Consider the following 12,454-nt stretch of genomic DNA (forward strand, 5'->3'; position numbering starts at 1 on the left):
TGTATCTAAATATTAGCAAAGTTGTATACATCTAAAATCACGCAATTAAAAACTAAAGGAATATTTTGAAACTAGTTTTGGTTTTCAAAGTGTACCTAAAGAAGAAAAATATTAAGTATGTACAAGTGAATATATTTGATAGCTTATAAATAAACTAAAACATCTATTATTTTATTATCTAATAAGTTGACAAGACTTGCAAACTACACGACTAAAGTTACTCCAAGTCTTATGCTATACTAAAAAAGATGAAATTAATAAACTTAACTAAACACTTAACAACATCTACAGATTCATCCTTTTGAATCAACCACATATTTTTTGCTTTTTTATTGATATCTGACTACTTACTGAATAACAAAAAAACAATCTTTTTTTTTTACTTTTTTACAATTAATTTTTTTAGTTAACACAATAAAAGTTAACACAATAAAAATACTTTAGTTATACTTATTATTCAAACATACAAATAAAAATGTTAACCTTGAATACAAACGAAATATAACATATATCTATATATATATATATATATATATATATATATATATACATATATTTTAATTTTAATAAGCTTTAATCCCATGAAGGTTTAAACTTTCTTTGTACTTTTTTTAAAGCTTTTAGAAAATCTAAACACAAGTGTCAAATATAACTTTTTGTGGTTTGTTGAATTAGTGATTATGTTAAGCATTCTAAATTAAAACAGTTCTCGAAATTTTTTTCTCAAAATAATATTAATTATTGTAACAGATTCTAACAACTATTTTTCAAAATGAAGTTACTTGTTTTGCTATTGGTTGTGACTGCCGGTAAGTTTATTTTATTTTCAACTAATTTTAGTTTTTAACTAGTTTTCAATTTGTTAGTTATTTTGTAAAGCTTCATAAAGTTTACTTTTTATTTTATTAGTTGTTTATAATAGCTGATATATTTTTTACTTTTAGTATAAGGAGACGGTAATGCTTTAAATAACCAATTTTTTTAATTGGATCCAACTAAAAGTATAATAGATTTTTAAGAAATTGTATTTAAACTTTGTTTTAGTTACATCAAACGTTAACCTAAATAAATAACCGAAAAAAGTAAACGACTTCTTAAATAATTTTATCAACGCAATCTGTATTTTTTTATTCACAAACAAACTTTATTTTTATGCTGATTTAACTTTTACCTATAGTTTTTTATACTGCTTTTACCAACCAAAAATTTGTTACTTATAAAACTCATTTACCCCAGTATTTGGGTCGGGCGATGAAAAAAACACCACGACAGCCAAATCGGTTGCCATAACAACCAAACCAGAAGCCATAAAAACCGAACCAGGTGCCATAACAACCGAACCAGAAGTCGAAGAAAAAAGTCCTGACTCTGAAACGACGACAATCACTCCCGAAAACAAAGAAGAATCAACCCAAACAACAACGAAGGCAGCAGCAAAAGACGACTCGGTAGAAACTGATACAACGACAAAAAGTAAAGCTGAGACTAAAGCTACGACTTTGAATAATACAGAAAGTAAGGTAAAGACGGATTATTGTTTTTTTTCTAGTTTATTTGCAAATAGATTAAATACTTTTTTTAATTTTAAACTACATTAAACACATTTTTCAATCAGCATGTATACAACGTTGCCTTTTTAAAAACGGTGTTTGAATTTTGAAAAACTTATTTTCACTAAGGCATTTTCATCAAAATTCACGTTGTTGTTTGTTAAAGCATAATATGCAAAAGTTGTTATTGGATTTTATAATAACGAAAAAAAAGTTAAAGTTGTTAGTAATGTTGTTCGACCATAAAATACAACTTTCAAGTATTCATAATTTTTGATACTCTAGTAATTTAAACAACATATTTTTTATAGAACTACCTTTTTTTTCTTAAAAAATATTTGCTTCAGCAGCAGATAGCAAAGTGAATTAATATTTTAAAGTATATTGTATATTGATAAGTTTTTAAATATACAAATAAGTAAAAACACCTTGTTTTATTAAAATGTATTCAAAATACTATTTTACAATATACAAACTTGTCATAGCTACTTTTACATACACGAAAAAAATCTATATTTTAAATCTTAGTTTTAACTTCTATAAACGGGTAGCTTTTTACTTCGACGTATTCAAAATATTTTGTTCAATTAGTACTAAATATTAGTTTTTTTAGTTTTAAACACTTTTTAATAACAATTTTTTTTTCTAAATAACATTGTAGATATTTTTCTATACTTGAAAAGGTCGCAATTTTTTGCCACCGAAACCCGGTAGTAAAAAAAATATTTAATTTGCCCATCTTTGTCTTAAACTACACAACCAAAAACTTTCAAACCAACCATTCTCAAAAACAGCTCAACGCAACAACGCCACCTAGCGGAAATGGCAAAGGGGAGCGGCAGGGACAAGTCGCCTGCCCCGTCGGCCTTTTCGGGCCCGGATGCAACCTGGCTTGCGGGTTTTGCGCGGATGCCGACGGAAACAAAGGTTTGTGGTAAAAAGTTGCAGGTTCTAAAAAACCGGAACCGTAGTAGATAAAAAGCTAAATAAAATATCGTTTGTCCACTACGATTTTAAACTAACGAAGTTTACACTTTTAATGACAAAATGCTATTTGAGCAATTAAGCGCTAATTACATTAATTAAAACTTATTCCTTAAAAATAAATAAAAATTTGAGATTTTTTAAACTATCTAGGTATCAAACTGTTTTGTGCTAAGCTAGTAACGACGGAAACCAAGGTTTGTCGTAAAAAATGCGGATCTAAACAAAACTTAATTGCGGTAGACAAATAGTATCTTATTCTACTAAAAAAGCTTTTAAATCAGCGAGACCTAAATAGTTTATAAAATTTATATATATATCAGTTTCTAAGGAATAAGTTCATGGTAGTGTAATTTAGCACTCAATTGCTAAAAGAATGTATTGTTACTTAAAGTCTTTTAAACTTGGTTAGTTTAAAGTGATAAATTGTGAAAATACTCAAGTAAATAGAAAGTTTCAAACCTAACTTAATTTTTTAAATTCAAAAAGTTTAGTACTTGCAAACTACGTTTCTTTCAAAGAGCTCATCAGTACAAATAAAACTAAAATAAATCACTCCAATTTGCTTCAAGTTTCGTGCCGTAGTTTGAGAAAACTAAGCAATATTATTACTGAAGTAAACTTGAGTGCAATTCAACATACGAAAGAAATTAAAACCCACATGATTTTCGTAGCACGGTGTAACTTTAAACAAATTTTGATGTTAAGAATAATGCAAGATTTAACTAAATCAAAATATACAACTGTTCACATTTCAAAAAAGTAAACTTTGAAATTTGAGACATGTACTGAAGTTTAACCTGTATTTATTATTAATCTGTATCATATTTAGCCTATTTTGCATAGAAATTTATTTGTTACCATTGACTTAAGTTAAAAAAGTTTTAGTCAAATTCAATGTATCTAGTTGCTCGCATCGATAACAAAACAAATACTAATCATCAAATTGAAAGCACTAAAAATTTTTACGCAAAATTTTAGATCAAACTTTTCGTGGAAATTTATTTAAAACTTTACTGAAAGGTTTTTCATGAAAATTTTGAGCTCGTCATACAATTACCAAGCATATATTGACTGTAAAACCAACTATTACAGTTAAAATTTATTAAAAAAAATATAAAATCAATTAGCTTAACACTTTTGTTTTAATTTTTTACTTTTAACAAGTTTTGATTATTAGTATTAAAATGATAATATAACATTTAGGATTTTTATTTAAACATTTCAAGATTGCAAGTAACACACAACAAAAGTTCAAATTTTCTATTTAAAACGGCCAAACCTTTTTTCTTTTAAGCTAAAACCTATCACCCATAGGAAATTAAACGAACACATTTTTTTAGGTTTTTGATTTTTCTTCTAAACCTGTAACTCATTTTGTCTTACTTTAAGATTTTAGCCATAGTATAGTAATTGTTTAACAATGTTATGTTAAATGTAACTTCAACGTTTTTTTTTCAGATTTTTTTTTACTAAAGAGCTCTTTTAGAAATACCATGTTTGTAAAGTAAAATTTTAAAATCTGTATTTTAATATTTACAAAAAACTATAAAAAAAATATTTCAAATTGTATTTTATAACTAATTCAGTTTTGATTATATATTGTAGATTAATATGATATTGAATAAAAGATCTTATTAGCATATAAAACAAGGCTTATGGATGTAATTGCATTTTTTTTTTGTTTAAACAAGTTTTTTAAAGTCATTTAAAACCTTTGTTTAATAAAAAATGCAGTCATGGTTTGATTATTATACTAAAAGTATTTTTTAATGCTTACATTACAGTTTAAAAGAACGGCATGTTTTTAATTTATTAAATTAAATTTCACATGATTTTGATCGTTTTGTAACATGAACTAAATTTTCAGTGAAGTGTAAAAAAATAAATATAAAAAAATGAATTTAATGTTATTTTTTTACTTGTTTTGAGAAATGGAACTCTAACTCTCATGATACAAAAGACAGCTCATCAGTACAAATAAAACTAAAACAAGTCACTCCAGTTTACTTCAAGTTTTGTGCCGTTGTTTGAGAAAACTAAACAACATCATTATTGAAGTTGACTTGAGTATAGCTAAACGTACTAATGAAATTATAAACCCACGTGATTTTTGTAGCACGTTACAACGCTAAACAAGTTGCGATATTAAGACTAATAAAAAAATCAATCAAATCAAATGCTACACTTGTCTATATTTCATAAAACTTTAAACATGTGCTGAAATTTAACTTGTGTTTATTATTAATGTGTTTACGCTTAGTCTATTTTGCATAGACATTAATTTGTCATCGAAGACTTAAACTAAAGAAGTTTCTAGCCAAACTCAATGTATCTAACTGCTCGCATTGACAACAAAACAAATAACATACATCATTTTTAAAGCACTAAAAGTTTTTACGCAAAAATTTACATAAAACTTTTCGTGGAAATATCCATGGAAGTTTATTTAAAGTTTTACAAAAAGATTTTCATGAAGATTTTACTACTACTACGTCATACTATTACTAAGTGAGCTGAGCATAGACTAACTATAAAATCAACTGTTACCTTTTGTTTTATTAAAAATAATAAACTCAAATATTCAAGTAACATTTTTTTTGTTTTGTTTTTATATATAAAAAGTTTTGCGTGTTAAGATTTATATAGTAATACAACATTTAGGATTTTATTCAGGTTTTTTTTTTGGTTACAAGTAATACATAACAAAACTTCGTGTTTTCTGTTTTAAATGGCCAAACCTTTTTCGTTTTAAAAATAGGCCGGACTTACTTAACCCTGCCCCCCACAAGTAATGTGTCGGCTGTGGTTTCAAGGTCGCTTCTGATTGGTTAAGATATTACTTATTTTTATCTTAAGTTTTTAGTAGTAAAAAAAAAAGGTAAAGGCGGGTTAGGTATAAGGGTGTAGATGTTCTTAACATTCCGCTGTGTTATCACTTTACCTCGTTTGCATAATGCTTTGAACGAAAACATTTCCGAAACCTTGCCACTGCAGCTGGCCCCACAAGTAACTGGACAAACGCATTTTTTATTGGATTTTTATTTTTATTGCAAACCTGTAACTTATTTTGTTTTGCTTTAAAGTTTTAGCCATAATAATTGTTTGACAAAGTTGCGTTATATATAATTTTTTAAAGCAATTTCAAACCTTATATGCAGTCGTGGTTTTATTTTTGTAACAAATATTTTTTTGAATTCTTCCGTCACAAAAAGGATGCTCACATGATGCTGTTTCAACTTAAAAGAACGGATGTATTCGATTTATTCAATTTAATGTCGTGTGATTTCAATCGTTATGTAAATGAGCTAAATGTTCAGTAAAGTGTATACACAATTGTCAACAACTTAATGTTGTTTTTTTTTATTTGTTTTGAGAAATGGAGGTCTAACTCTTACTTACACATTGAAAAAATCATTTTCTTTATTTTTAGTTCTTAAGTAATTTTTTTTTTGCAAATTTTTATTTTACGCATTTCTATCCTGTGTATTTCAATGAATATTTTACATTTATGTTGTACTTATTTATTTTTTGTTCATAGCTTTTGTTTTTAAAGTAATAACTATTGCAAGTTTTTAAAATTTTTGCATTTTTGAAATGATACCATTTCGAAATATTTTAACAGTTTAATAAATTAGTTCATACACATTTAATATCACTAACAAAACAAACACTCGTTTTCACAATACTGACTGTTTAACAACTCAGTTGTGTTTTTTTTATAAATATTATTTTTGCAGTTGACTGTACATCTGATGGAAACTGTCCTTCGCCTTCGACCTGCTTGGAGGGGTGGTCTGGTGTAAGGTGCAACGAGTGTTAGTAAAAAGTATTAATTAGAATATTTGTCAAAACGTTACAACAGTTTAAATATAAAAATTGGCAACTTAAAGCCCTCAAATAAAATTTTTGGCCACAATGTACCGTATAGCTTAAAAACAATTCGTAAAAAACTAACAAAACTAAGATTTTTGTACAAAAATCATCTTAAGTATAAATCAATTTGTTAAATAAACATATCAATAAAGTTTATTTTTTAGAGTTTGTTTTAAATTTATTTTTAAATACTCGACGATTTTTAATACGTTTTTTTTTTAATAATAAAAGTATTAGTAAATCTGTCTCGCCGACTAAAACCTTTGCCCACCCCTGTTTTAAAACATCATGTAAAAAACGCTAGTATTAAATTAGGATTCTTAAACCTGTGTTTTTTTGTAACAGTTGAACAACAAGTTTAATCATTGGTAAACAAATTGATTTTTTTGAGATTTGTTAGAACTGCAAACAACATTAACGTAAAACTAACTTTAAAATTGTACCAATTTTTTTTGCGATATGAAGTTGTTTGTAAATTAATAAGTTTAATCGTTAACAGCGAATTAAAGTTTTTTAAATTCTTAAAACTTACTTGAAAAAGTTTGAATTTTAAATTCAAGGAAAGAAGTCGAATGAACTTAAAGTATGTTTGTTCAGTCCTAGAATATTTTAAGTTTTTTCCTTTGTGTTGTGGGCTTTTTTTGTTCTAAATGTTAAGTTAATTGTTTCAGTTTAGCTTTACTTATTAAACTCAACAACAATATTGACTACTTGATTCAGTGCTTTCTATAAACACAGCTTCAAAAAGTTTTAGTTTTTTTTTATGAGTTTTTCAATTTAAAACAAAACAACCTGAATATTTGTAACTTTAAATACTTTTTCTAGCGTTCATACTATGTACTATGCTTTTAGTTGATAATAAATTTTCTAAACACTTCTAAAGAATTTGAGCAGGAAGCAAGTCTTTCCTTCTTGCATTTCTCATAAAACCGCTTCTTGGAAACAAGTTTCAAGTTAACACTAAAAGAAATAAAAGTATTAACAGTTTTATAGCAAAAAAATAGAACAGTTCAAAAAATAAGACTTTATTTCAAGCCGGCAAGTAAAAAGCTTCTTCGTTTTAGAAACAATTTGTGAACAATTTTCATTTGTTCAAAAAAATTGCAAACTAATTAAACTAAACCTATCGAAATTTTCCCTCTATTTTGGCTCTGCTTTTAGCAACCAGTAAAACTTACTGATACTTTTTACTCGTGTTTCGCAGTAAAATCCTGTTTTTATTAAAAGTTTTACCCTGCAGCTTTGTGCGAGCCCGCTTGCCAGAACGGAGGGACTTGCATTGCACCCGGCACTTGCGATTGCGGGGACAACATCAACTACGTGGCGCCATCTTGCGAAGGTTGGTGTAAATAACTTCAATTAATACAATGATTTTATTAAGAAAACGATATTTCGCTCGCTTGAACCAAATCAATCGAGATCATCAGTTGAGTAAATTTGGAAAAGTTTTTAAAGTAACATGCAAGAAGACATTTACTTGAAATTAAAAACTAAAACAAAAAACCAAATCAATCGATGATCAAACTAAAATAAATTGATAGATCACTTTAATAGTTACTTCGCTGGACCCAGGCATCAAATCCTGGGCCACTCAAACTGAAAGACACATAACAAAGAGACTAAAAAGGAAAAAAAAAACTAAACTAAACAAAACAATCACGGTAATTAAAATCTAAATACATAATTTAATTTAAATTTATCGATTAAATAAAAAACAATTTAAACGCATAAAACTAGTAAAGCTAATTATTTTTTTTGCAATTTGAAGTAAAAGAATCTCACCTACTCACCTTTGGAATCACTGGAAAAACCACTTAAAGTTTTATTGTTTCTGTAATACATCTTCATACTTTTTAAGATGCAATATAAATCTAACTTACTTTGTTTATCATGTTTTTCTCTAAAGCTTTTTAATTGGTCTTTAGAAGTTTCACTAGTACTTTAATTTGATTATACAAGAACTGTTTTCTTATGCATATATCAATTAAAACATTTAAATCAACATATATTATTTACTGCAAAACTTGAGTTGATATTTTTTTTTTAAACGAATCTACTAATTTTTCAGTTTATTGCTGTAATTTTTTTTTAATTAAGATAATAAAACGCATTTTAAAAGTTAGTAGAAGTAGTATTCAAAGGACAAATCAAATTTAAAATAAAGCATTTCGCTGAGATTTTCATTAAATAAAAAGCTCTTAACGTTTTAGTAAAAATAGAAATCGATCAATAAATTTGCTATTATGGTACAGATTTTTTTTGTAAATTACGTTTATTGGATGTTACCATAATATAAATGATGGAAAATAAATTGATAGTCAGTACTTTGATAGAATTAAAATTTAGTTTTAAAACGTTGACATTACTTAAAATAATAAAGAAAGTTTGTATTTAATTTAAACTGTTGTTTAGAATGTAATTTAAATTATTTGAAAATAAAAATAAGATTTTATTCAAGAATTATAAAACTTGAACGTGACGAGAAAATAGTTGTTTAAATAACAAAATGTTTTTATTTACAACCTTTACATACTTATAAAGTTATTTAACAATACTGAAAAAAAAAAGTGTAAACTCATTCGAAAAATCAACGTAATTGTAAATAGTAAGACTTTATGAAAACTAAAGTTTTAAATATTTTTTAAATGTGAAAAAAAGTTGAATGTAAACTAAGAGACTTAAACCATTTAATTTGTAGAAAAAATTACTAGTTTAAGTATGCTTATTATATCTGAGAAAATTAGAATATTTTGATAGAAAATTTATCACCTGTATATTTGTTTTCAAGATCAATTTTTTTTGCAAAAAATATATGTTTTAGTGTTTATAAAAGGGAAGTTTATAACCATTCAAAATAAATGTTTTACAAATTCAACTACTATATTTATATAGTTAATATATACCTAAATCTACGAAATTACACTGATTAAAAAAAAAAACTTTGTCTCTACAACTTATTTTTCAATTTTTAGCTTTTCAAAAACATAACCTTCTTCCAAAAACAATCAAAAAAAAAAGTTTCAACAGCTTTATTAATTTTACTCAATGTTTAATTCCAGACATTAGGGTTCGAGGGTTGATAAGGCCCCTGATAGCAGTTTAATTTAACCATATGACCTTCTTCCAAAAATAATCGAAAAAATCAACAACAATATATTAATAACTTTATTTACCGTTTTAATTTATATTTATATTTAATATATTATTATATTAACATATTTATAAATATTAGGATAAAACCTATCAATAAAAATAAGTTCGACATTTTATTAATCTTATTCTAATTTCAGATATCAGGGTTCGCGGGCTGATCGGACCCCTTATAGCAGTCGTGACGATAACAGTTTCAATCTCCCTGTGCGGGTTCGCGTCCAAGACCTACGTCCAAAGCAAGACCAAGCAGCAGCCTCTGGAGTGAAATTTTAATAATTTTTTGTTAATATAACTTTTCTATTTTTTCTGTGTGGTGCTGCTTCTTTAACCACAGCTTGAAAAATATGTAAAACTGTTTCTTATTTTGATAAAGTGTATGTAATTTTCTAAAGGTTGGCAATTACCTGTTTTTATTTTTATATAGTTTTCAAACTGTATAGTTAATAAAATAAAAAAATAAAAATGGTTTGGTACTTTGTAACAACTCATTTTCAATATCATTTTTTTTAAACTAATGCACTATATTTTCTACTATCGCAATACATGCGTAATTGATACGAATAAAAAGTCAAAACTTAACAAAAACCAAGCACATAACAACTTTTAAGGCTAAACTTGAAAAAAACCTTAAACCAGAAATGATTTTAAAGTATATTCATAAAACTGTTTAAAACAATTTCTTTGACAGTTGTTACTTATAGTTTCTGATTAAGATAAAATTTTGGTAAACTTAAAAAAACTAACTATACTTTTTTAGATTAAATATATTAAACTTGTCAACTTTATACATACATGCAAACTTACAAACAACGTCAATTACAAAAATAAAAACATCAAAGAATGAAATATTTGTTACTTGGTTTTACTGAAAACGAGACTTTTACTGGTCATATTTAGAAAAATCAATAAAGCAATATGATGAAAATAAAATCAAGTATACTGATAAAATTTTTAAACATTGTTTTGAAATGCTATTCTTATACAGATTTTTTTAAGGAAAAACGGCTCTCTGTTTATATTAAGACCATATAAGAAGTTCAATACTTGCTGTTTTTAAATTTTTGCAAGTTATACGTTCTTGTGATAACAGTATCGTATTCGTTTTTTGTATCTTTTATTTTTGAAAAAATGAGTTAAATTAAACTGAAAGAAAAAACTATTTATTCTGATTAAATTAACACAGTTTAATAAATTATTCTTAAACAGATAAAATAAAGCTCAAATATGAATAAGATGTAACACAAATTTTTAACTTATATTTACCTAATTTTTCGACAATTACATAAGAACCTTTGCTTTTTCCTGAAGCTTAAAAGTTTCTTAACAAAAACTACAACTTCTGAAACTTCTTTTATATGACCGTATCTTTTTAGTCATCTTTTTTCGAAAAACAATTGGAAAAACTATCTAAACAGTTGCTTTAGGTGAGAGTTTAAAAAACACTGCAAGTTAGAAAAACGTTGACGTATTGTATGACCTCATATTCATTTATGCTTTTTTATTTCACTTCGTATTCAATGATCATTCTTACAAGAAGTGAAAGTAAGTAGGTAGAATATATTAACTATACACAACTACATGGTTTATTTTTTAAACTTGTACCTACATCGTTTTTAAGTGTTAGTTTTTGACATTACCACTGATAGTTGTTACCATCTGCTGTTTAAACTGAAGTTGATTTCAAAAAAAAGTGCTACATATAGCGTCTTAGAAAGTATAATAAATAAATTCAAAACGTCCTTATGTTGCACATAAAGTATAAAAAACACATTGAAACTTTTGCAATTTCTCATGGATCAATGACTTTTTACAATTTATGTTAGTTAGGATTTTAAAAATGTTTTTACTACGTTTAAAAGCAAGTGTACATTTAGCAAAACTCTTAATTAGTTTAATTTTTGTAAGCTACACTACCTAGATTAGCTTTTAAACTAAGTATTTGTGCAGAGGTAAAAAATACATAATTTATTTTTAAATTGAAACAATTTAGTTATTAGCTAAATAACATACGAAAAATTAGAAGATTTTTTATATCATTAAAAAAAAATAAAGTAAAAAACGTTGCATTTTTGCATTATAGTCAGTACAACAATGAATTTTACTTATTTTTACACTGTTTGAACTAAATTTTTATAAATTTCAAAAAAAAAAAAATATGTTTGACATTAATTTATGTACATATTTATTATTTTCCTTTTTCTCAAATAGTGATGTTTCTCACTCTGAAAATTTAAAATTTAAAAAAATAGAGTAACACTAGTATAGCGCGAGTCTTAGTTACGTAAAACATTTACGTATTAATAGAGGCTTGTGATAAATTAATCAAAGAAGGACTTTTCACAGAACATACTAGTTTAGGTTTTAAAGAATGTTTTTGTTGTTTTTGCTAACAAGCAAAAAGTACATTTACTAAGCTCTTAACTAGTTTGATTTTTGTAAGCCACACTACTTTGATTTAGGTTTTAAACTTTTTTTTTTCGGCAGAAATAAAGTAATGTATTACTTTTTTTACATTTATTGTATAAAATAATTCAGTTTTTAAATCGGTACAAAATCAAAAATGTAAAATATTTTTGTAGCTTTTAAACAAAGTTTAATAACGTTTTATATTTTTGTCAATACAAGAAGAGTTTTTATTTGTTTTTATACTATTTTAAAAAATTAAAGTAAAGTATCTCTGTACTTTAAGGATGCTTTTGTGTTTAACTATCGAGGTTAAGTTAATAAAATTTTTACAAACAGCTAAAATATTTTTTCTTTATTTTAACGTTTGTTTATCCTTTAAAAAGTTTCTACTATTAGATTTAATTTTTTTTAAACAAAATTTCACTACCTTAGCGCAAGCCTTAGTTATATAAAATGTTTACATATTAATTGAAGGTCGTAGTAAA

The 12,454-nt window shown here is 25.8% G+C and overlaps 1 protein-coding gene across 1 annotated transcript; it reads left to right on the plus strand.

The window, feature by feature from the left end:
- The first annotated feature begins 748 nt into the window (after window positions 1-748).
- LOC145844473 (uncharacterized) lies at window positions 749-10,007 on the plus strand. Its single transcript, XM_082951875.1, has 6 exons — window positions 749-809; window positions 1,237-1,520; window positions 2,345-2,477; window positions 6,275-6,352; window positions 7,651-7,749; window positions 9,701-10,007. Exons 1-6 carry the CDS (start codon window positions 773-775, stop codon window positions 9,826-9,828), a joined length of 759 nt encoding a protein of 252 aa, XP_082808001.1. The 5' UTR covers window positions 749-772; the 3' UTR covers window positions 9,829-10,007.
- Window positions 10,008-12,454: the final 2,447 nt, after the last annotated feature.

The sequence above is a fragment of the Thalia democratica genome, chromosome 9 (assembly GCF_965202585.1).
Source record: "Thalia democratica chromosome 9, ktThaDemo2.hap1.1, whole genome shotgun sequence".
NCBI lineage: Eukaryota > Metazoa > Chordata > Thaliacea > Salpida > Salpidae > Thalia > Thalia democratica.